General features: G+C 49.1%; 1 protein-coding gene across 1 annotated transcript; it reads left to right on the plus strand.

Annotated features, from left to right (window-relative positions):
- Positions 1-1,133: 1,133 nt before the first annotated feature.
- On the plus strand, positions 1,134-23,116 carry ACAA1 (acetyl-CoA acyltransferase 1). Its single transcript, XM_063126501.1, has 12 exons — positions 1,134-1,351; positions 7,632-7,725; positions 7,934-7,991; positions 9,580-9,659; positions 11,236-11,278; positions 14,811-14,906; positions 15,496-15,576; positions 17,798-17,988; positions 18,573-18,752; positions 19,725-19,780; positions 20,826-20,971; positions 21,831-23,116. Exons 1-12 carry the CDS (start codon positions 1,178-1,180, stop codon positions 21,904-21,906), a joined length of 1,275 nt encoding a protein of 424 aa, XP_062982571.1. The 5' UTR covers positions 1,134-1,177; the 3' UTR covers positions 21,907-23,116.
- Positions 23,117-23,535: the final 419 nt, after the last annotated feature.

Consider the following 23,535-nt stretch of genomic DNA (forward strand, 5'->3'; position numbering starts at 1 on the left):
TGTCTATGAGCCCACAGTCCACTCAAAAGTTTGTTGTTGTTTATTCGTTCAGTCGCTTCCGACTCTTCGTGACTTCATGGACCAGCCCACGCCAGAGCTTTCTGTCGGCCGTCGCCACCCCTAGCTCCCCCAAGGTCAAGTCTGTCACCTCCAGAATATCCTCCATCCATCTTGCCCTTGGTCGGCCCCTCTTCCTTTTGCCTTCCTCTTTCCCTAGCATCAGCCTCTTCTCCAGGGTATCCTGTCTTCTCATTATGTGGCCAAAGTACTTCAGTTTTGCCTTTAACACCATTCCCTCAAGTGAGCAGTCTGGCTTTATTTCCTGGAGTATGGACTGGTTTGATCTTCTTGCAGTCCAAGGCACTCTCAGAATTTTCCTCCAACACCCCTTAAGAGTGCACTTCTGTCTATGAGTCCACAGTCCACTCAAAAGTCAGCTGTATTGTATTGGACTTTGATTGCAGCCAAGGCGACAAAAAAAACTACGCGTCCCAGAATGCATAGCCAGACGCCCAGCGTCCTGCTTTGCATGATGGGAGCTACCTGCTTTTTCGCTTGCCGGCTGCGGCTACGTCACGCGCATCGGTAGGGAAGGGGCGCCATAGAGATAAGAAATGATGAAGTGACACAGCATCGCAGTTCTATTTTGCACGTCCATTCTAAACGGGGACCCATTTTCCCACCCGAGCGTCGACTAAAAAGTATAGAGGGAGGGTGAGTGGTGCGTGTTTCACCATAACAACGCTAGCAGCGGCGGGCAAGTTGTGGCCATCTAGATCTTATGGCCTACAACTCCCATGATGCCTCACCATTGGCTATGCTGGCTAAGGCTGATGGGAGTTGCGGGCTAAAACAGCTGGATTTTGCGGGATGAAAGCAGCATCCTTAGACCACGCTGAGCATGGGCGGCTTTCTCTATTGGTTTTTTTTTTAACCGAACGTTCATGGCCGGTGAGTGGCGGGGGGGGGGGCTATGCGTGCCTCTTGTATTTCTACAATCTCTATGGGCTCCTCTCCGGGCCAGCCTCCGCCTGTAGTAAGATGGCGGCGCGGGAGGGGGCGGGGCGGGGCGGGCTCCGGCTGCTTCCCGTCGTGCATCGCGCGAGCGGCTCGCTGTGCGGCTCCTGCGTGAGGCGCGTCCAGGTCCGTCGCCTGAGGGAAAAGAGCCGAGCGAAGGATGCAGCGCATGAAGGTGGTTCTCGGGCACCTGTCCGGCGCCAGGCAGCCGCGGGGCGGCCCTTGCCTGGGCTACTCGGGGGCTGCCCGCTCGGGGGCAGACCCGGCCGACGACGTGGTGGTGGTGCACGGGCGGAGGACCCCCATCGCCAAAGCCAAGCGGGGCGGCTTCAAGGTAAAGAAAAGGAGGGAAAAGGGGGGGTTCCCCTGGGACAAGTGCCTGCCTGACCTTCCCTCCCCGAGGAATAAGTCCTTGCGCAACCCCCAGGAATAAGTCCTTGCGCAACCCCCCCCCCCCCACGAGGAACAAGTTCTTGCCCACAGGAACAAGTGCCTTCCAGACCTTCCCTCCCCGAGGAATAAGTGCCTGCGCACCCTCCCCCCCCCCCTGGGACAAGTGCCTGCCTGACCTTCCCTCCCCGAGGAATAAGTCCTTGCGCAACCCCCAGGAACAAGTGCCTGCGCACATACACCCCAAGAACAAGTGCCTGCGCACCCCCCCAGGAACAAGTGCCTGCCTGACCTTTACTCCCCGAGGAATAAGTCCTTGCGCAACCCCCAGGAACAAGTGCCTGCGCAACCCCCCCACGAGGAACAAGTTCTTGCCCACAGGAACAAGTCCTTCCAGACCTTCCCTCCCCGAGGAACAAGTGCCTGCCTGACTTTTCCTCCTCGAGGAACAAGTGCCTGCGCACCCCCCACCCCACCCCGAGGAACAAGTGCCTTCCTGACGTTCCCTCCCCGAGGAATAAGTGCTTGCGCAACACCCAGGAACAAGTGCCTGCACAACCCCCCCCCAGGAACAAGTGCCTGCGCACCCTCCCCCCCCCCAGTCTTGCCCCCAGGAACAAGTGCCTGCCTGACCTTTCCTCCCCCGAGAATAAGTCCTTGCGCAACCCCCAGGAACAAGTGCCTGCGCACATACACCCCAAGAACAAGTGCCTGCGCACCCCCCCAGGAACAAGTGCCTGCCTGACCTTTACTCCCCGAGGAATAAGTCCTTGCGCAACCCCCAGGAACAAGTGCCTGCGCAACCCCCCCACGAGGAACAAGTTCTTGCCCACAGGAACAAGTGCCTTCCAGACCTTCCCTCCCCGAGGAACAAGTGCCTGCCTGACTTTTCCTCCTCGAGGAACAAGTGCCTGCGCACCCCCCACCCCACCCCGAGGAACAAGTGCCTTCCTGACGTTCCCTCCCCGAGGAATAAGTGCTTGCGCAACACCCAGGAACAAGTGCCTGCACAACCCCCCCCCCCAGGAACAAGTGCCTGCGCACCCTCCCCCCCCCCCAGTCTTGCCCCCAGGAACAAGTGCCTGCCTGACCTTTCCTCCCCCGAGAATAAGTCCTTGCGCAACCCCCAGGAACAAGTGCCTGCGCACATACACCCCAAGAACAAGTGCCTGCGCACCCTCCCAGGAACAAGTGCCTTCCAGACCTTCCCTCCCTGAGGAACAAGTGCCTGCCTGACTTTTCCTCCTCGAGGAACAAGTGCCTGCGCACCCCCCACCCCACCCCGAGGAACAAGTGCCTTCCTGACGTTCCCTCCCCGAGGAATAAGTGCTTGCGCAACACCCAGGAACAAGTGCCTGCACAACCCCCCCCCAGGAACAAGTGCCTGCGCACCCTCCCCCCCCCCAGTCTTGCCCCCAGGAACAAGTGCCTGCCTGACCTTTCCTCCCCCGAGAATAAGTCCTTGCGCAACCCCCAGGAACAAGTGCCTGCGCACATACACCCCAAGAACAAGTGCCTGCGCACCCCCCCAGGAACAAGTGCCTGCCTGACCTTTACTCCCCGAGGAATAAGTCCTTGCGCAACCCCCAGGAACAAGTGCCTGCGCACACACACCCCAGGAACAAGTGCCTGCCTGACCTTTACTCCCCGAGGAATAAGTCCTTGCGCAACCCCCAGGAACAAGTGCCTGCGCACATACACCCCAGGAACAAGTGCCTGCGCACCCCCCCAGGAACAAGTGCCTGCCTGACCTTTACTCCCCGAGGAATAAGTCCTTGCGCAACCCCCAGGAACAAGTGCCTGCGCAACCCCCCCACGAGGAACAAGTTCTTGCCCACAGGAACAAGTGCCTTCCAGACCTTCCCTCCCCGAGGAACAAGTGCCTGCCTGACTTTTCCTCCTCGAGGAACAAGTGCCTGCGCACCCCCCACCCCACCCCGAGGAACAAGTGCCTTCCTGACGTTCCCTCCCCGAGGAATAAGTGCTTGCGCAACACCCAGGAACAAGTGCCTGCACAACCCCCCCCCAGGAACAAGTGCCTGCGCACCCTCCCCCCCCCAGTCTTGCCCCCAGGAACAAGTGCCTGCCTGACCTTTCCTCCCCCGAGAATAAGTCCTTGCGCAACCCCCAGGAACAAGTGCCTGCGCACATACACCCCAAGAACAAGTGCCTGCGCACCCCCCCAGGAACAAGTGCCTGCCTGACCTTTACTCCCCGAGGAATAAGTCCTTGCGCAACCCCCAGGAACAAGTGCCTGCGCAACCCCCCCACGAGGAACAAGTTCTTGCCCACAGGAACAAGTGCCTTCCAGACCTTCCCTCCCCGAGGAACAAGTGCCTGCCTGACTTTTCCTCCTCGAGGAACAAGTGCCTGCGCACCCCCCACCCCACCCCGAGGAACAAGTGCCTTCCTGACGTTCCCTCCCCGAGGAATAAGTGCTTGCGCAACACTCAGGAACAAGTGCCTGCACAACCCCCCCCCCCAGGAACAAGTGCCTGCGCACCCTCCCCCCCCCCCAGTCTTGCCCCCAGGAACAAGTGCCTGCCTGACCTTTCCTCCCCCGAGAATAAGTCCTTGCGCAACCCCCAGGAACAAGTGCCTGCGCACATACACCCCAAGAACAAGTGCCTGCGCACCCCCCCAGGAACAAGTGCCTTCCAGACCTTCCCTCCCCGAGGAACAAGTGCCTGCCTGACTTTTCCTCCTCGAGGAACAAGTGCCTGCGCACCCCCCACCCCACCCCGAGGAACAAGTGCCTTCCTGACGTTCCCTCCCCGAGGAATAAGTGCTTGCGCAACACCCAGGAACAAGTGCCTGCACAACCCCCCCCCAGGAACAAGTGCCTGCGCACCCTCCCCCCCCCAGTCTTGCCCCCAGGAACAAGTGCCTGCCTGACCTTTCCTCCCCCGAGAATAAGTCCTTGCGCAACCCCCAGGAACAAGTGCCTGCGCACATACACCCCAAGAACAAGTGCCTGCGCACCCCCCCAGGAACAAGTGCCTGCCTGACCTTTACTCCCCGAGGAATAAGTCCTTGCGCAACCCCCAGGAACAAGTGCCTGCGCACACACACCCCAGGAACAAGTGCCTGCCTGACCTTTACTCCCCGAGGAATAAGTCCTTGCGCAACCCCCAGGAACAAGTGCCTGCGCACATACACCCCAGGAACAAGTGCCTGCGCACCCCCCCAGGAACAAGTGCCTGCCTGACCTTTACTCCCCGAGGAATAAGTCCTTGCGCAACCCCCAGGAACAAGTGCCTGCGCAACCCCCCCACGAGGAACAAGTTCTTGCCCACAGGAACAAGTGCCTTCCAGACCTTCCCTCCCCGAGGAACAAGTGCCTGCCTGACTTTTCCTCCTCGAGGAACAAGTGCCTGCGCACCCCCCACCCCACCCCGAGGAACAAGTGCCTTCCTGACGTTCCCTCCCCGAGGAATAAGTGCTTGCGCAACACCCAGGAACAAGTGCCTGCACAACCCCCCCCCCAGGAACAAGTGCCTGCGCACCCTCCCCCCCCCCAGTCTTGCCCCCAGGAACAAGTGCCTGCCTGACCTTTCCTCCCCCGAGAATAAGTCCTTGCGCAACCCCCAGGAACAAGTGCCTGCGCACATACACCCCAAGAACAAGTGCCTGCGCACCCCCCCAGGAACAAGTGCCTTCCAGACCTTCCCTCCCCGAGGAACAAGTGCCTGCCTGACTTTTCCTCCTCGAGGAACAAGTGCCTGCGCACCCCCCACCCCACCCCGAGGAACAAGTGCCTTCCTGACGTTCCCTCCCCGAGGAATAAGTGCTTGCGCAACACCCAGGAACAAGTGCCTGCACAACCCCCCCCCCAGGAACAAGTGCCTGCGCACCCTCCCCCCCCCCCAGTCTTGCCCCCAGGAACAAGTGCCTGCCTGACCTTTCCTCCCCCGAGAATAAGTCCTTGCGCAACCCCCAGGAACAAGTGCCTGCGCACATACACCCCAAGAACAAGTGCCTGCGCACCCCCCCAGGAACAAGTGCCTTCCAGACCTTCCCTCCCCGAGGAACAAGTGCCTGCCTGACTTTTCCTCCTCGAGGAACAAGTGCCTGCGCACCCCCCACCCCACCCCGAGGAACAAGTGCCTTCCTGACGTTCCCTCCCCGAGGAATAAGTGCTTGCGCAACACCCAGGAACAAGTGCCTGCACAACCCCCCCCCAGGAACAAGTGCCTGCGCACCCTCCCCCCCCCAGTCTTGCCCCCAGGAACAAGTGCCTGCCTGACCTTTCCTCCCCCGAGAATAAGTCCTTGCGCAACCCCCAGGAACAAGTGCCTGCGCACATACACCCCAAGAACAAGTGCCTGCGCACCCCCCCAGGAACAAGTGCCTGCCTGACCTTTACTCCCCGAGGAATAAGTCCTTGCGCAACCCCCAGGAACAAGTGCCTGCGCACACACACCCCAGGAACAAGTGCCTGCCTGACCTTTACTCCCCGAGGAATAAGTCCTTGCGCAACCCCCAGGAACAAGTGCCTGCGCACATACACCCCAGGAACAAGTGCCTGCGCACCCCCCCAGGAACAAGTGCCTGCCTGACCTTTACTCCCCGAGGAATAAGTCCTTGCGCAACCCCCAGGAACAAGTGCCTGCGCAACCCCCCCACGAGGAACAAGTTCTTGCCCACAGGAACAAGTGCCTTCCAGACCTTCCCTCCCCGAGGAACAAGTGCCTGCCTGACTTTTCCTCCTCGAGGAACAAGTGCCTGCGCACCCCCCCACCCCACCCCGAGGAACAAGTGCCTTCCTGACGTTCCCTCCCCGAGGAATAAGTGTTTGCGCAACACCCAGGAACAAGTGCCTGCACAACCCCCCCCCAGGAACAAGTGCCTGCGCACCCTCCCCCCCCCCCCAGTCTTGCCCCCAGGAACAAGTGCCTGCCTGACCTTTCCTCCCCCAAGAATAAGTCCTTGCACAACCCCCAGGAACAAGTGCCTGCGCACATACACCCCAAGAACAAGTACCTGCGCACCCCCCCAGGAACAAGTGCCTGCCTGACCTTTACTCCCCGAGGAATAAGTCCTTGCGCAACCCCCAGGAACAAGTGCCTGCGCACACACACCCCAGGAACAAGTGCCTGCGCACCCCCCCAGGAACAAGTGCCTGCCTGACCTTTACTCCCCGAGGAATAAGTCCTTGCGCAACCCCCAGGAACAAGTGCCTGCGCAACCCCCCCACGAGGAACAAGTTCTTGCCCACAGGAACAAGTGCATTCCAGACCTTCCCTCCCCGAGGAACAAGTGCCTGCCTGACTTTTCCTCCTCGAGGAACAAGTGCCTGCGCACCCCCCACCCCACCCCGAGGAACAAGTGCCTTCCTGACGTTCCCTCCCCGAGGAATAAGTGCTTGCGCAACACCCAGGAACAAGTGCCTGCACAACCCCCCCCCCCAGGAACAAGTGCCTGCGCACCCTCCCCCCCCCCAGTCTTGCCCCCAGGAACAAGTGCCTGCCTGACCTTTCCTCCCCCGAGAATAAGTCCTTGCACAACCCCCAGGAACAAGTGCACCTCTGAGGGCCACATCCTGGAAAGCACACAGCGACAGGAGGCTATTGTCTTCTTGAGCTGTTCGTGGACTGCCCTGAAACATCCGACCGCACACACTTGGGATGCTGGCCTGGATGAAACCTAGCCTGATCCAGCAGGGCTGCTCTCTGTTTAAAAAGACAGTAGAACTCCCCCTGCCCCACCCCCAATTGCTGACCCTCTAGCAATCACTGGCATGCTGCCTCTAGATAGGGAGGTTTCATTTAACTATTGTGGTTAATTGCTCTTGACAAAATTACTTTGCGTTTATTTGTCTAATCCCCTGGGATGGTGGTAGGGACGGATGACAATAGGTGATGGCATAAAGTAGGGAAGGAGTCTCCAAGGTAAGGGAGAGAGGGTAAGGATGTGCAAAGGTCTCAAGTGGGTCCTCTTTGAAGAAAGGCATAAGGCCTGGAGTTCGAAAGAGTGCAATTGGGGATTTCCAAAGAAGTGTGATAGAGTTGTGTGGTACAGGCACATGGTAGAAGGAGGATTGTGAAATGGAATGGAGCTCTTGGGGCTGAAGAAATGAGGATACATTCTTGGGGAGGAGGTCCTCTAACATAAAGAAGTGGACAGGCATAAGGGCGTGCTTGCAGGTTGTAGGTCAAGGCTATGGAGTGGAATGAGCATGTCGGAACACACAAGAGCACAGATTTTTCTATCTCCCCATTCAGGAAGTGACACCTGATGAGCTTCTTGTTGCAGTCATGACGGCTGTCCTTAAAGACCTAAATCTAAGCCCAGATAAACTGGAAGATATCTGTGTTGGTGAGTAATTCATTTTGAAGTGGCAGTGCTATGGATCTTTTCTTTCTATCTGCTGCAATCATTCACGTGGTAATATTATGTTAGACTGATTTGCGTTGCTCTTCTAGGGAGCAGAATGGACGTTAATCTGATCTCTTTTTTTAAATGTTGATTGCTGTGTTTTGTAACTGGAGGTGTATCTGAACTAGATTAATCTCTTTGCACTTAGGAAATGTACTTCAACCTGGTGCTGGAGCTCTAACAGCAAGAATTGGACAGTTTCTAAGGTGAACTTTGCTATTTAACACTCTGGAATTGAGGTACTTGGCACCAGTTCCCTGGTGCTCAGTGAGGAGGCACCGTAGGGGTAGCCTTTCATAATCCTGGTGCCCTCTAGATGTTTTGGACTTCAGCACTCATCAGCTCCAGCCAGCATGGCCAGTGTTTAGGAATTCTGGGAGTTTAGTCCAAAACATCTGGAGGGTATCAGGTTCGGCAAGGCTGTTGTACAAAGTTTCTGAGGCTTCTGGTTCACGCTAAAGTTTGACTCTGAGTTCACGAGAAGCTCTGTTTGTTCGTCCTACTTTCTGTGAACTTTATAATACTTTATGCAGTGGGTAACAAGAGGTCTGGTGAAACTGACTTCTTGTGCAAGAGAATGCAACAAGGGTGGAGAAATAAAGAGAGATGTATGCTAATAGTTCTGCAAGATAAGGAGCAAATTAGATGCTATTTAATTATTTTAAGTATTTCCAAGCTAGTGTAGAAGAGGCCAAGAAAAAGAGTGTCTGTGCAACCATTCAGCACTATGCAGCTGTTGGGCCTGTTCAGACGACATGCTAAGCCATGGTTAGGCTGATGTCCCTTTTGCAGCAAATGGTTAGTGAGCGTGTTTAAACCATGGTTATGTAGCCACCATGGTTAGGAATGGTTCACACATGGCATGCTAAGCCGTAATGTTTAGCTCAAAATGCCTAATGGCTGTGGCTTAGCATATCGTCTGAACAGGGTCCTTCTTTTCCCACCTCTCAGCAGATCATGCATATATTGGCTACTTGACATAGCTTGAAGAGGATGGGGTCACATACCCTTTGGAAAGGTAGGGGCAGATAAGCTGTTCATTTACAAAAAATTGGCAGTCCGCACAGGAAAGTGGCAAATTGCACCTATGCTGGTATCTCAGCCAAATGATATACTCACAATGTCCTACTCCTATTTCAAGGTTTTTGACAAAGCAAAAGTTGCCATAGATCTTTGTGAATGCTTATACGTGTGTTTGCATCACCATTTGCGATGCTCTTTCAAAAGTGAGTTGAGCCAGGATGTGATGATCAAGTCATGGTCAGTGTTCTGTTATTTTAGCCTTTTTCTATGATGAACTCCACTTGGGCTTTGAGCCTTTACGCTTGCAGCACAGTTTCAGAAAGAGCTGCAGAGAGATGATAGAGATGGCTTTTTATATAGAAGATTCTCACAGTCAGCCTTTGGCACCTCTAAATAAAGTGGGGAAAGAACTTCTCTGAAACCCTGGAGAGCCTCTGTCATTCTATGAGAAGACAATACTGACTTACATGGCCAATGTTCTGGCTCAGCAGAAGGCAGGTTTCAATGTTCTCAAGTTATAATATTTAGGCATCAATCCCCAAACCGCATCAGAACCACTAACTTCACTGTGACCAAACAGGTTTAAGTGTGGGCACTCTTACTAAAGTGCACATTATTAGAAGAAATTCTTATAACAGAGGGTGAGATTACCTATATATGAGGAGTCCCAATGATTACTTAGTCTGTCTGTGTCAGAATTGGCTATGCTGAGATTTCCCCCTCACTTGGTTCATGTGCTGATGAATTACCTTGTTTGTGTCTTTATTTCAGTGGCATTCCAGAAACTGTGCCATTATCATGTGTCAACAGGCAGTGTTCTTCTGGATTGCAAGCAGTGTTCAATATAGCTGGTAAGAATGGCGACTGGCAGCTGCATTTCATGCAAAGAAGGCATAACCATCCTGTACTCAAAATGCGGCATTTCAATAACTCAGTAGGAGCTAAAGTAACTCAAGAGGAGCTATATAATAATTATTATTATTATTATTATTATTTATTTATATAGCACCATCAGTGTACATGGTGCTGTACAGAGTAAAACAGTAAATAGCAAGACCCTGCCGCATAGGCTTACAATCTAATAAAATCATAGTAAAACAATAAGGAGGGGAAGAGAATGCAAACAGGTACAGGGTAGGGTAAGCAGGCACTCCTTTTTAGCATGAGATGTCCCCACTTTGCATCTTAACCAATATTTTAAGTTTTGTAGAGTCTTGCAGTACATGGGGATGTACATACATTAATTCTACCAACTAGGAAACAAGGCTCAGGTTGTCCCACTACTACAAAATATGACCTTTTGCAGACATTATTTGCACAATTTCAAATACACTCTTTTTTCTTATAAACATAAAATCTGTTTCTCAAGCACCTGTGTTGTATGCAGATAAGACGTTTGCTGCAAATTCTGCATTTGTGGCATTTCAGAAGATAAAGCAAGCCTAATCTGGGTGCTTTTGAAAGCTGTTGTCAAAACAGGTGACGGCATGGAATGTGGAGATTTAAGATACTTGAGCTGAACTTCCTGGGTCACTTCTATTAATGCCTCTTGATAGATGGAGTTAAAATTCTTGGGCTAATAAGTTACTTTCCATGAAGCTCAGAATATTATTTTTGGAAGTGTTTGTTAAAGACATCAGCTCTACTGAGGTCCAAGTCTGGGCCCGATTCAAAGTGCTGGTTTTAACATTCAAAGCCCTAATCAGCTTGGGGCCAGGTTAGTTGAAGGAACGCCTCCTCCCATATGTACCTGCCTAGACCTTAAGATCATCTACAGGGGCCCTTCTCCGTGAGCCCCTGCCAAAGGAAGTGAGGCAGGTGGCTACTAGGAGGAGGGCCTTCTCCGCTGTGGCACCCCGGCTGTGGAATGAGCTCCCCAGAGAGGTCCACCTGGCGCCTACACTGTACTCCTTTCGTCGCCAGCTCCCTAGAGAGGTTTGCCTGGCACCTACGTTATAGTCTTTTAACGGCAGGTGAAGACCTTATTCTACCAGTATTTTAACAGTTCATCATTGTAGTCTTTTAACCTTGCTGTTTTGAATCTGTATTTTAAATCAGTATTTTAAATCTGTATAAATCTCTCCATCGCTGCTCTGTTTTACCCTGGTTGTGCTTTTATATATCATTTTTATTGTGTTTTTTATACTGTTGTTTGTTTTATACTTTGATTTGTGTCTGATGGTTTTAACTTTTGTGAACTGCCCAGAGAGCTTCAGCTATTGGGCAGTATAAAAATGCAATAAATAAATAAAAATAAATAATAAATAAATAAATATTGGGATGTATTCATTGCTGAAAATATCATCTTAGAGCTGTTTCCTCCCCTTGCTCCCACCCAAATACTTCTCTGAGCAACACTGGCAGGAGGGATGTGTGGAGACCACCTGATTCAATTTAAATCATTGGATGTGTGTTTTTTATTTTCAGGTGGCATCAGAAATGGATCTTATGATATTGGCATGGCCTGTGGGTAAGACAGTTTTTTTATTTTTTGCACGATCATCCTCTGCTCTTTCTAAATGGCAATGCTTTGACAGCATACAACTGCATTATTGTGCTCTTGGCAAACATATAGTCCTATATACACATATGGTCATATAAGGCTTATTACTCAAGAACTGCCAGACCAATTTTGCTCATTTTTGTCTTAAACTGAAGCTTGAGCAGGGTACATGTGTAGGAAATTTTGAAATAATAGCAAATAATTTCCTCTGCACCAAACAGGCAGGGGCAATCCTGCTCAGCCAAACATTTATTTTCAGGAGGCCCGATGCGTTTTGGCTTCTGCTGTGTTCTAAGGACTTCCTCAGGGGGTTGTTAGAAGGAAGTGCTGGCAGAATTTCCTCTAGCAAAAAGAGTGCCTCCTGTGGTAATCTGCGGTGACTGACCTAGAAGAAATTCTGCAGACACTTCCTTCTTACAATCCTCTGAGGAAGGCCATAGAATAAAAGACAGGCCGAAATGTGTCGGACTTCCTGAAAACAAATGTTTTGCATCCTGAGAAGATGTCTCTCTTCTTTCTGACCTGCTTTGGATGAATACCACCTCCTGGTTTTGGTTTTCCTCGATTAAAATGTCACAGAACCTTGAGTGGTAGTCTTTGGCTGGTAAGTAGCTTCCTGCCTCAGTTCCACATCTGTAAAATTGGCATTACAGGGGCTGGCCTCACGGTGTAATTGACCTTATAAGTTAAAATCACTGGAAATTTATTTTATTTATTTATTACATTTTTATACCGCCCAATAGCCAAAGCTCTCTGGGCGGTTCACAAAAATGTTCTTCATGCTATTATAATAAACAGTGCAGTACTTTGTGTTAGTATCAAACCTTTTAAACCATACTCTTCTAAAATAAGTGCTCGGTTTATCAAGAGGAGGCAGGTGTTCAGATCAGTCCTGGTCTTGCTAGGTGAGATTATTGTTCAACCTTCATTTTTAGGTCTACTTCACCGGGCATTTTGAAAATGAGTCACTTGCAGGCTATATAGATGTTAAGTGCTGAATGGAACGACACTTCCAAATGAATGTAAAATCCATTGTTGTGACTAAATAAATATTTGGGGGAGTGTGTGTCTGGGCATGCAGCTTTATATCTTTTAGAAATGATATCTTTATATCTTTTAGAAATGAGCCCTTGTTCTAGTCTAGGTTTTAATTTTATTTCTTAACATTTACATGTTTTATTTGTTAAAAAGTCATTAAGGCAGTGCTCAGTAAAAATAAATGAAAAGAGTAATAAACAGTAAAATATTTGAATGTTAAAGCTACGCAATTTAAAAGACTAGATTTTTAGAATCACACCGATTCTAAAAGCCAAGGGAGTGGGGGCCCCAATCGTAGTTCTTAAGGGAGCGCATTCCATGGTTTGGGAGCGACATGGCAGAAAATCTGACAATCAGCTTCTGTGAATAATGCACAGTTACTCTAGCCGCTGCATTTTCCAGCAATTGTAGCTTCTGGATGCTCGTCAAGGGTAGCCCCACGTAGAGCACGTTGCAGTAGTCTAAGTGTGATGTAACTAAAGCATGGATAACTTGCCAAACCAGAGAATCTCAAGAAGAGTTGCAGTTGGTGCATGAACTGAAATTGTGCAAATGCCCCTGAAGATCCAGGGAAAGCATAGGATTTAGGAGCCATCCCAAACCTGATCCTTTATGGGAGAATAGGTTAAATCCTGATTCCCAAGTCAGGCTGCATAACCTGAACGACATGTTGTCAGACATGCTAGAATAATGTAGGACAGAGGTTGGAAGGTCTGGAATTCCTGAACTTGAACGCTCCAGTCCGGTTATTCAGTGCAAGTCGAGCATTGCCACATGCACACGGGTGTGTACGGCTTTCTCTGGGAAAGACTCAGCCCACGTTTTAAAGCTAGTCAGAGTATTGTTGTATGTAACTAACCTTCAACCAGCCTGCCTGGGAATTTAAAACCTTCATGTTCATTCACTGGTATCAGGCACTTATAGCACGGGACTTCCTCAGTTGTACAGATGTGTAGGATTCAGAACTGTAGACTTGGCAGATATGCAACACTTGGAAGTGAGAAGTTATAGTTGATCCCTGAATACTGTGAGACTTTTTGGTCTCTTCTGGCCTGGGGCTGGTAATTGTCCCCACAGTCATCAAATCTGCTCTCCTGAAAACCCATAACATTAGTTTTGTGGTGGCAGTTTGGCAAACAGCCCTCTGGAGGTATCAGAATTTCCATTCAGTCATAATGTCAGTCACTACTCTGATAAAGCACATCAGATTCACTTAGGAGTTGTGCAAAAAGAAACACAACATCAAACCTTTGCTGTCTTGTCATGTTGCAATGGTCCTACTAGGTTTCAAAGTGGGACCTTTAAAGTTAGGTAGGACTAAAGTCTCACGTTCAGACTCCTGATCTGATAATTCAGAGAAATGGTGGTATTTGCTGGAAGATGCATAAATGGCAAACTGCTTTCAAACGGCTTCAAATACTTGAAAGGTTGTCACACTGAGCAGGGCCAGGATCGCTTCTTGATCCTGCCAGAGTGCAGGATGCAGAATAATGGGCTCAAGTTATAGGAAGCCGGATTCCGGCTGGACATCAGGAAAAACTCCCTAACTGTTAGAGCAGTACGACAATGGAAGCAGTTACCTAGGGAGGTTGTGGGCTGTCCCACACTTGAGGCATTCAAGAGGCAGCTGGACAACCCATCTGTCGGGGATGCTTTAAGGCGGATTCCTGCATTGAGCAGGGGGTTGGACTCGATGGCCTTATAGGCCCCTTCCAACTTTACTATTCTATGATTCTATAAATCCATGTAGGAGGTTAACTGAATGTGGGCAGTTTCAGTTGGCCAAGTACATTTGAGCTCTTCACATTCCCTTTGGGGGTGTTTGTACCATCACGTCAGGGAAAGAAGCCATTGTGGCTTCTCCCCACGCACACGATGCATGTACCAGTTGTTTACATAATTACCTGCGCTGCAACGTGGGTTGGCATTTCATCCAAACATGATACGGCAGGGGTGGCTTCGTACCCATCCTACAACCCCTACTGCACGTTGTGGGTTGTAGGGTTGGCACAAAGTCATCCCTGGTATGCTGGGTTTGGACAAAATGTCCACCCGTGCTACCGTGTCGGTGCATGTGCAGCACACACAGCTGGCACATGCGCAGGCCACATGGGTGGGGAGAGAAGCCACAATGGCTTCTTCTCCCCACGCTGTCGTCTGATCCCAGTCTTTGCTTGAAGAAGGTAATTGACAGTGCAGTCATATTTGCTAAGAAGTAGCACAAGTCGAGTTCAGTGGTGCTTACTCCTGGGTAAGTGGGTATAGGATTGCAGCCTTTAGTGATTTTTCTAGATCACCCAGTGGATATAGTTGTGTATTCAGGCAGAGTCCATTTTCCTGTCATGTAATACCTGGGATTCTTGAGGATATTTATGTCAAAACTATCATTTCTGTTTTATTGTCTTCAGGAATTCATATGAACAATATTTACCAACGTATCTCTGCTTTTCTGTTACTCCAGAGTGGAGAGCATGTCTCTACGCAGCAACGAACCTGGGGACGTCAGCTCTCGTTTAATGGACAATGCCAAAGCCAGAGATTGCCTTATCCCAATGGGGTGAGCATTTTTGTCTCTTTATTTCAGAGGGGCTTTCTTGGCACTGCCTTTTATGTGTGTGCCTGTGAGTAATTATTCCTTTTTGCTTTTCTGCTAACATTAGTGAGGGAGCAATATAAAGCATCCAGCGTAGCATTGGCCTTATTCTGCCATATGCAGTGTTGTGTAAAAAGTCCAAAATTTGCATGAAGGCAGTGTATATTTTGTCCCAAATGATGGAAACTCATCAGTTTTTCAATAGTTTGGGCATAGAGCTAATCATAGCATTGATCATTGGAAATCCTATTCAGTTTCTCTCCTACCCATCCCCCACACCCCACCCTTCAGTTTTTCACATGGTATTATTGCCCACCTACTTATAAACTCAGTTTTGCAGTAATATGGACTAGAAACATGCTTTTTGAATGATAAAAATGAAAGTTGTGATTCTCAGGATGTCAGGTCCTGAACATGCAGGGCTCCAGACCATCTGGTACATTTAAATTGATTCCCAAGGTGGGTTCTTTCATTGCTCCATTGTCTTTGCACGGAGGCAAAGAGCTTCTGATCCATTGCATTAAATCTGTGCGGTCCTAAACTTGTTTTTCAGAATAACTTCTGAGAACGTGGCGGAAAGATTTGGCGTCTCCCGGAAAAAGCAAGATGCCTTTGCCTTGGCTTCCCAACAAAAGTAAATGATTGGTCTTGGGGGGAGGTGGGGAAGAGAGGCGGCGTTTGGCTCACTCCCACACCTGGCCAGTGCCACAGCTTTTTATGTGTTTTCTGCCACGCTTACGCTGCTTCTGGTTCTCCTGTTTCTGTGCCAGCTCCAAAGTCCCGCAGGCAGACCTGAGTTTTGGCTGTAGTCAGACCTCATAGACACCATGTGGCTAAGCAGTGTTAGATCATCCGTAACCCTGTCCGTTCAGTTACCTAGGTGGCCTTTGTGTCTGATGGTAATGTACTGGCTCACAGCAAGTGCCCCTTGGCTTGTTGCGTGTCTGCCTGGTGTATAGTCAGAGAAGCAGCTGCCAGACTAGTTAGCCTTTAGAACAGTGGTTCCCAAAGTGGGCGGTACTGCCCCCTTGGGGGCGGTGGAATTGCATAGGGGGGCATTAAGAGGCAAGGGGGCAGCAGGGGGGCGCTCGAGGTGATCTTTTCCGAGACGCGCCTCTCCAGAAGGTCTTAAAACCCAAGGACATTTTTATGGGAGAAGGTAGTTTGGTCTCAAGCCATATAGGGGAAGAATCCACACATGTATTAATACCGTTTAAGAAGAGTCCTTTTAACAGTGAATTGAAATGTTTCAAAAGCACCAAAACGCTAATGAAGAGACATAGCCTGCTTGGTGTGCCCCGCCACGCTGGCTGCAAAACAGAGGTGTTCGCTCTCTTTTCCCTTGGCAAGCTTGCGGCGGGTGCTTCCCATTTAAAGGGGCCATGCGCAGGGGGCACTGGGCATGAGTTTGTGGAACCAAGGGGGCGGTTACCTGAAAAAGTTTGGGAACCACTGCTTTAGAACATGGTCCAGCTTTGTCACTGTAGTGGCACCACCAACACTAGAGCCTGTGCGTGTAGCCTCATGCTTGGGAGTCTGACAGGTCATGTCCAGAGGGGAAAGCCATCTCCTTCCCACCCCAGCTTCCTGCTCAGAATGACACGTGTGAACAGAAGCGGCTCTCTTACACCAAGTCAGCCCATTGTGTCTTCGCCCGGGCTGGGCAGCTTCTGCATCCCTCCCTGCTGACCAAATTGCTGCTGTACCACCCATTTTTCTGTCGAGAGCGGCAAAAAGAGGCAGTGGTTTACCTTTAGAACAAGGTGTGTGGAGAGCATGGACTTAAGGGGAAATTGTGGTTCTTTTTTTGTTGCCGCTGCTGCAGCAGTAAATTCGCTGAAGGCCTCAGAACAGTGGAGGCAGGATATGGACTGGTGTGTACTACTTAATACTTGCTCATGTGAATGCAGTAGGTTTCCAGTGAGAGCAATCCACTGTGCCACCTCCTTTAACGTTATCTGGGCTTGTGCAAGGCAGACGGCGTCTCTGTAGTTTTAAAGCATCATTTGACAAGTGCTGCTACTCAACCCCCTATTCATTTTCAGGAACATCCTTTACGAGCACAATTGAAATGAGCAGATGCTTTATGTTCAAATGAGAGGGCGTTCCACAATAGATACTCTGTTTCTGGGAGCAGATAGCGTGTATAGCACAGAGCAGATAGCGTGTATAGCAGATAGCGTGTATAGCACTTCTATGCCATGTCATAAGACTTCCTGAAGAAGTTTTTCATAGAGGTTGCAAAACCCACTTGGGGCCCTTTTTTATTCACTGTAGACATCGGTTTTACCCAATGTTTAGTACAGTCATATTTGTACATAATTATACAAGGTTATTGTACATCAGTGGTTCCCAGAGTGGGCGGTACTGCCCCCTTGGGGGTGGTGGGATTGCATAGGGGGGCATTAAGAGGCAAGGGGGCGGCAGGGGGGCGCTAAGGGGCAGCAGGGGGCGCTCAAGGTGGTCTTTTCCGAGAAGCGCCTCTCCAGAAGGTCTTAAAACCCAGGGACATTTTTATGGGAGAAGGTAGTTTGGTCCCAAGACATATAGGGGAAGAATCCACACATGTATTAATACCGTTTAAGAAGAGTCCTTTTAACGGTGAATTGAAATGTTTCAAAAACACCAAAATGCTAATGAAGAGACATACCCTGCTTGGTGTGCCCCGCCACGCTGGCTGCAAAACAGAGGCGTTCGCTCTCTTTTCCCTTGGCAAGCCTGGAGCGGGTGCTTCCCATTTAAAGGGGCCATGCGCAGGGGGCACTGGGCATGAGTTTGTGGAACCAAGGGGGCGGTTACCTGAAAAAGTTTGGGAACCACTGTTGTACATGATCTGTGCATTTTTGTGCTTCTAGAGCAGCTCGAGCCCAGCAGATGGGATGGTTTAGAAATGAGATTGTTCCTGTGACAGCTACCTTCACTGATGACCAGGGCAACACGAAAACTATCACCGTCATCCAGGATGAAGGGATCAGGCCAAGCACCACGCTAGAGGGTTTGGCTAAGCTGAAGCCCGCCTTCAAGGAGAATGGAACCACTACAGCTGGTAAAGCACCAGGAGAACAAGCAGAATTAATCGGAGACGAAGCCACTGGACATTTAACTAAGTTGGGGTTGTTTGTGCTCTGTGCCAAGGAAACTTATGTATTTGACATTATGCAAATCACTTAAATGTATGCTTAGTCAATCTCTCTAACTGGCTCATTAAGTACATAATGTTTGTTTGCCACAGGATGCAATGTTACATCAACACTAAAATAAAAATAAAAACTAGTAAGAAATGACAAGACGGGAAAGCCAGACAACTCCTGAAAGCTGGAGAGTTTTGGGGCCACTGAAATTCTGTCTAAATGGGATCCTGATACTGCTGGATTCCTGTTCAGAAGGTGACTGTTGGCTATATAGTTCTTTATGAAGACAGGAGGTAGAAACGTCTTTCACATAGGTCTGAAGATGGCTAGGAATGGCCTTGACTCCTGTGTCAGTGTTCTCCATGCATGTCATGTAATTAACCCATTTGCATTGTGCTGCCAGTTTATCTGCATCCTTGTAACTAACTTTACTTTGCAGCGCTGAAACCTGCTTAAGTGGGCCCAATAATAAGTTGTGTTAAATCTCTTTTTATCACAGGTAATTCCAGCCAAGTTAGTGACGGTGCTGCTGCAGTTCTTCTGGCCAAACGCTCCAGAGCATCGCAGCTGGGCCTTCCTGTCCTTGGGGTGTTGAAATCCTACGCCGTCGTTGGAGTCCCGCCTGATGTCATGGGCATAGGGCCAGCCTATGCCATTCCAGAGGCATTGAAAAGGGCTGGTAAGAATTGACCTTGGACACCTCGAGTAATTAAGTGAGGGGAATAGGTGTACTGGCACTTTGGGGGCTGAAGAGGGAGAAAGTACCACTCATCGACGTTTCGTTCAGATGTAGCCACATGCCAACGCGCCATGCAGAAATGGCTGCCGCAGCATGGCTACTATATGTGCAGAAAGGGCCAAAGATTTATCGTAAGCTGGGTAGTAGAAATTCCATTGTAAAATCACTTCTTAAATTACTCTTGAAGGTTCAGCGTTATTCCAAAACGCTCTGAGTATATTTTGGTTTATATATAGCACTTGCTGTTCCTGTCTTTCATAGAATCATAGAATAGCAGAGTTGGAAGGGGCCTACAAGGCCATCGAGTCCAACCCCCTGCTCAATGCAGGAATCCACCCTAAAGCATCCCTGACAGATGGTTGTCCAGCTGCCTCTTGAAGGCCTCTAGTGTGAGAGAGCCCACAACCTCCCTGTCAACCTTTGGGTGACAGACACGCTTCACTGCTGTAACTTGGCAGCCATTATAAGCAAGGCATATTCTTTTTTCCAGGGGCTGCGAAAGCTTATTGGGGCCTGCTCCTGGGGAATGCAGCATACCACGTAAAGGGAGGAGTACCTTTGTAGAAACCAGCCATCGTAGAAACCATGTTAACCATATTTTCTCAACTGAGTAGAACAATATAATCTGTATCCCAAACATGCTAACCCTACGTTAAGCAGCTATTTTCTGAGACTTCCATTACTAGAAGGAACAGAAAAGCTATGGTGAACAGTTACTTGATAGCTAAACACTGCAGTACAGACATGGATGGAGCATTCAGATTCTTATGCCTCAAACTGCAAATATGTCATTGTTAGTTTGGGATAAGGGAAAGGTGTTCACACAAACTTTCACTGTAGGTATTTGGATTTCATCATCTTATCCATTAACAGGAAAAGGTCACTTGAGCATCTTCTCTCTCTAACATGCAGGGTTGACTGTGAATGACATTGATATATTTGAAATCAACGAGGCCTTTGCTAGTCAGGTGAGATTTGGCCATCTTGTTGAACTATTTCTTTCTGAGCTACCTCAGAGCGTGGGGAACGGACTTTCCAAACAGAGTCAGGCTTTCCAGAGATTATAGACTTTATTAGAACCACAGGGTCAGATGCCCATTGCTTCTTTTGTAATGTGTGGGCAACATAGAGTTTAAATTATTATTAAAGACCTTTGTAAGGGTGGTGAGGGGAAGATGGATTTCAGGTTTTGGTAGTCCCTGGGTAGCTGGCCTCCAGTCCTTCATTCCCACCCGAACAACCGCCCAGAGAGCTTCGGCTATTGGGCGGTATAAAAATGTAGTAAATAAATAAATCCGATATATGTAAAGAGTTCTATGTGTACCTGCAGCCTCTGCTAACTTATACACAAACGTGTATTTGGCCAGGATTACTCTCTGATGTCTTAAGCAGGTGGTGTGTCAGGGATACGTAAAATGAGCCCCAACTGTGCTGTTGTAGTTTATCCACTCCTCCCTATGGAATTCCTCTCACACCACTAGGAGTGGCAAAGGCCATAATAGCATTGTGGTGAGGAAGTGTAATGGGACTTTTAATGGAAACAGAAAACCCTACTCCTGGTTAACCACGTCCCCCCCCTTTCTGATGTCTATCTCTGCACCAGGAATAGTGGAAACCAGACTCCCTTTCCATTCTCTCCTGTGTTTGGAGTGTCTTTAGCAGATGAGGAGGACATGGATTGACACCTTTCCCTGCCTCCATGGGGGTGGAATGCAGGGTGTCTTAGCAGCTAGTCCCCTAGACCTGGAAGTGCCGCAATGCGAAGTGTGAATTGCACATGTTCAGGTCATCTATTGGAGTGCCTACATTCCTTAGCCAAGCCATTAGTCATCAATCCTTCTATATGACATGTGGAGATGCAGCTACTGAATAAGAACTTAAAACGATTGCATTCAACTGTTTTAAAAATGTGAAATCCCTTTAATAAAAAAGATCTGGAAGAACTGAGGGAGAGAGGCCGGTTGAGACTGCCAAAGTAGGTCCCTGAAGATGCTAACTGTGGTATTTGTCCAGGCTGTCTACTGCGTAGAGAAGCTTGGCATCCCCATGGAGAAGGTCAATCCTCTTGGTGGCGCCATCGCTCTGGGACACCCTCTGGGCTGTACGGGGACTCGGCAGGTGGTCACTCTGCTTAACGAGCTGAAGCGGAGGGGTAAGAGGTGAGTGTGGAATTGGCGGCATTAAGTAAAACTTTGAAGCACGGAGCTTAAAGCTGCACGTGGCTGGAAACGCGTACACTTTTTGATACTTGATGTCTGCCCTGCCCTACAGGCTGTTGAAGGGGCAGCAACAGTTCGTTTCTCAGTTGGAGAAATCAGCTGAGTTGCCACCTCACCAGAACCTTGTAATTGTGTTGAATAGAAAAGCCGTGTTTCCCAGAGTTTCCCCTTGTTTCTTGCACGTGTCACTGCTCTGGACATGCCCCTTGACTGGTAGGGGGAACCGGGCCTTTTCAGACAACACTGTAAGGCATGGTTAGGCTGCTAACCCTTTTTCAGAAAATGGTTAGTGAGCATATTTAAACCATGGTTATGCAGCCACCATTGGTTCGGAATGGTTCACATGACACGCTAAGCCATGGTTCACCCGACACGGTAAGCCATAATGTTTAGCTCAAAATGCTTAACCACCATGGCTTAATGTGTCATCCGAACCGGGTCACAGAGATGCTGCAGGCAGTCTTTGTGAGTGGCTCACGGGAGCCTTTAAATTAAACCGGAGTTTCACAGCGTATTGTCTGCTGCCTTGTGTTGCACAGTTCAGGAATACTGGTCCAAACTCTCCTGTGTGGCTGAGACTGAATTCAGCTGCCCTTGTGCAAACTATTCCAATGTTGTTGATAGTGGTGTTTTATTATATTTTATTCTGTAGTGTGAACTCTGCCATGTGGGTCCGTGTAGCAGGGTATCAATGCGAAAATAGTCAAGTACTAGAACTAGCTGTGAGCTGACGTCAATTGATTTTTTAAAATCCTGGAACAGAAACTGAGCCATGTGCTAACATACACTCTCGTTGCAGAGGGTATGGTGTCGTCTCCATGTGTATTGGGACAGGCATGGGAGCTGCAGCCGTGTTGGAGTACCCAGGGAAGTGAACTGAAGCCCAGCCTACTCGAAGTCTCTTAACACCTGGAATGTTCCAGCATCTGTGAATGGTGAAGGGTCCTAATAGATTAATCTTTTCATAAATCTGTCTAATGAAAAGGTGCTTAACGTGCAGCCTGCAGGTGGGATACATTCCACAGAGCCCGACTTCCATCCTGCCACCCGGCGATATTTGCAGCCTTCCAGCCAAAGAACTGAGATGCTGACACAGCTCCTGGTAATCTAGCATTAGACCTAAAAGGAAGACATGCCCTCTGCTGTAGTGGATCCATTTGGAGAGACGCAGCGCCATGAATCTTGCGTGTGGTGCAGAATTGAGTGAGCACCCCTCCGCCTGGAGGAAATTTGTCTTGGGCATCCATGTCTAAACAAATTAATAGTGTTTGTGGAGTGGGATGTGGCAAGTCTATGGACTACCTCAGTTAGCCAAGCTAACTGTGCAAGAAGAGAGATTACATCTAGGTCTTCTTGGAAATGGGTCCCCTCCTGAATGGTTTACTGAGTAACAGGGAATGATAGAAAAATAGCTGCTGAAAAACAGTGCGTTGGGTTTGCTTTGCTTCGGGAAGTAACTTCTACGGGAAGTAGGGATGCTCAAGGAATTTGGTGGATTCGCATTTGGAAGCAAACGTGCCTGATCCACACCTTTGGGATTAATGCGCAAATTGGGACATGTTCCTCTTTTGAATCCGCACTCCAGCAAATTCTACAAAGCGGTCAGAATTTTCTTTTTGTGCCCCCATTTTCAATGTTTTAAGCTGCTGCAAATGGCTTTTGCCTGTTGAAAAAAGAATCAAAATAAAGGGCAGCATTCTTTTTTAAAAAAAATAATAATGAGCAGATTCTCTGAAAATGCATGTTCAATATGCAAATGGGAAGACTTTTTTTGAAAAAGCTAAATTGGTATGAACTGAATTTAGACTGATCCGCCCAGCCTTCTGGATCATGTATTCCAGCCCCTGTCCCCATTCCTGCTCCAAGATCAGATATGCACTATACCTAAAAGCATCCCTTATGATATGCAGGGCCCTAATGTTTCACTGCCTTACTGAAGAGACTGAGCTGGTCTTTAATTGATTGAAGATGTTTTCATCTATAAATTTGTAAAACCTGAAGATGATTTATTTTTAAGAGACTTAGAAATGTTATGTAATACCACTGACGTTAGTTTCCTTGCCTATTAAACTCTCAAGTTCTTATGCTCTTTCTCTTTCATTCCTGATTTACAAGGAAATAGCAGAACTAAAAGGTCCTTCATGTGCACCACCACCACTTAGGATTGGGGCCCCTGAATAACCCTGAAGATTTGGCTCTCACGACCATTCTGTTTAAGGAAAGAGTGGTTTGATGGTCTTGAATGGATTTGTTACTTCCTGCTCAATCTCGAGCATGGACTCAGGAATCTACTTGAGCCATGCTCAGAGAGACCTAGTGTGGCCAGAGCTCTTTGTGACATTTGAGGCCACCTTCTGCATGTCCCACCACCATGCCTGAGGTTTCCAAGTACATGGGCAGTGCTGGAATCCTGGTAAGAGATAAGTCAGTCAGGAAACATCTTGCCTCTTGTACATGACCGGACATGCCATTTTTTTTTCCTACAACAGCAAAACCAAAATTAA

This window comes from Elgaria multicarinata, chromosome 1 (genome assembly GCF_023053635.1).
Source record: "Elgaria multicarinata webbii isolate HBS135686 ecotype San Diego chromosome 1, rElgMul1.1.pri, whole genome shotgun sequence".
Lineage (NCBI taxonomy): Eukaryota > Metazoa > Chordata > Lepidosauria > Squamata > Anguidae > Elgaria > Elgaria multicarinata.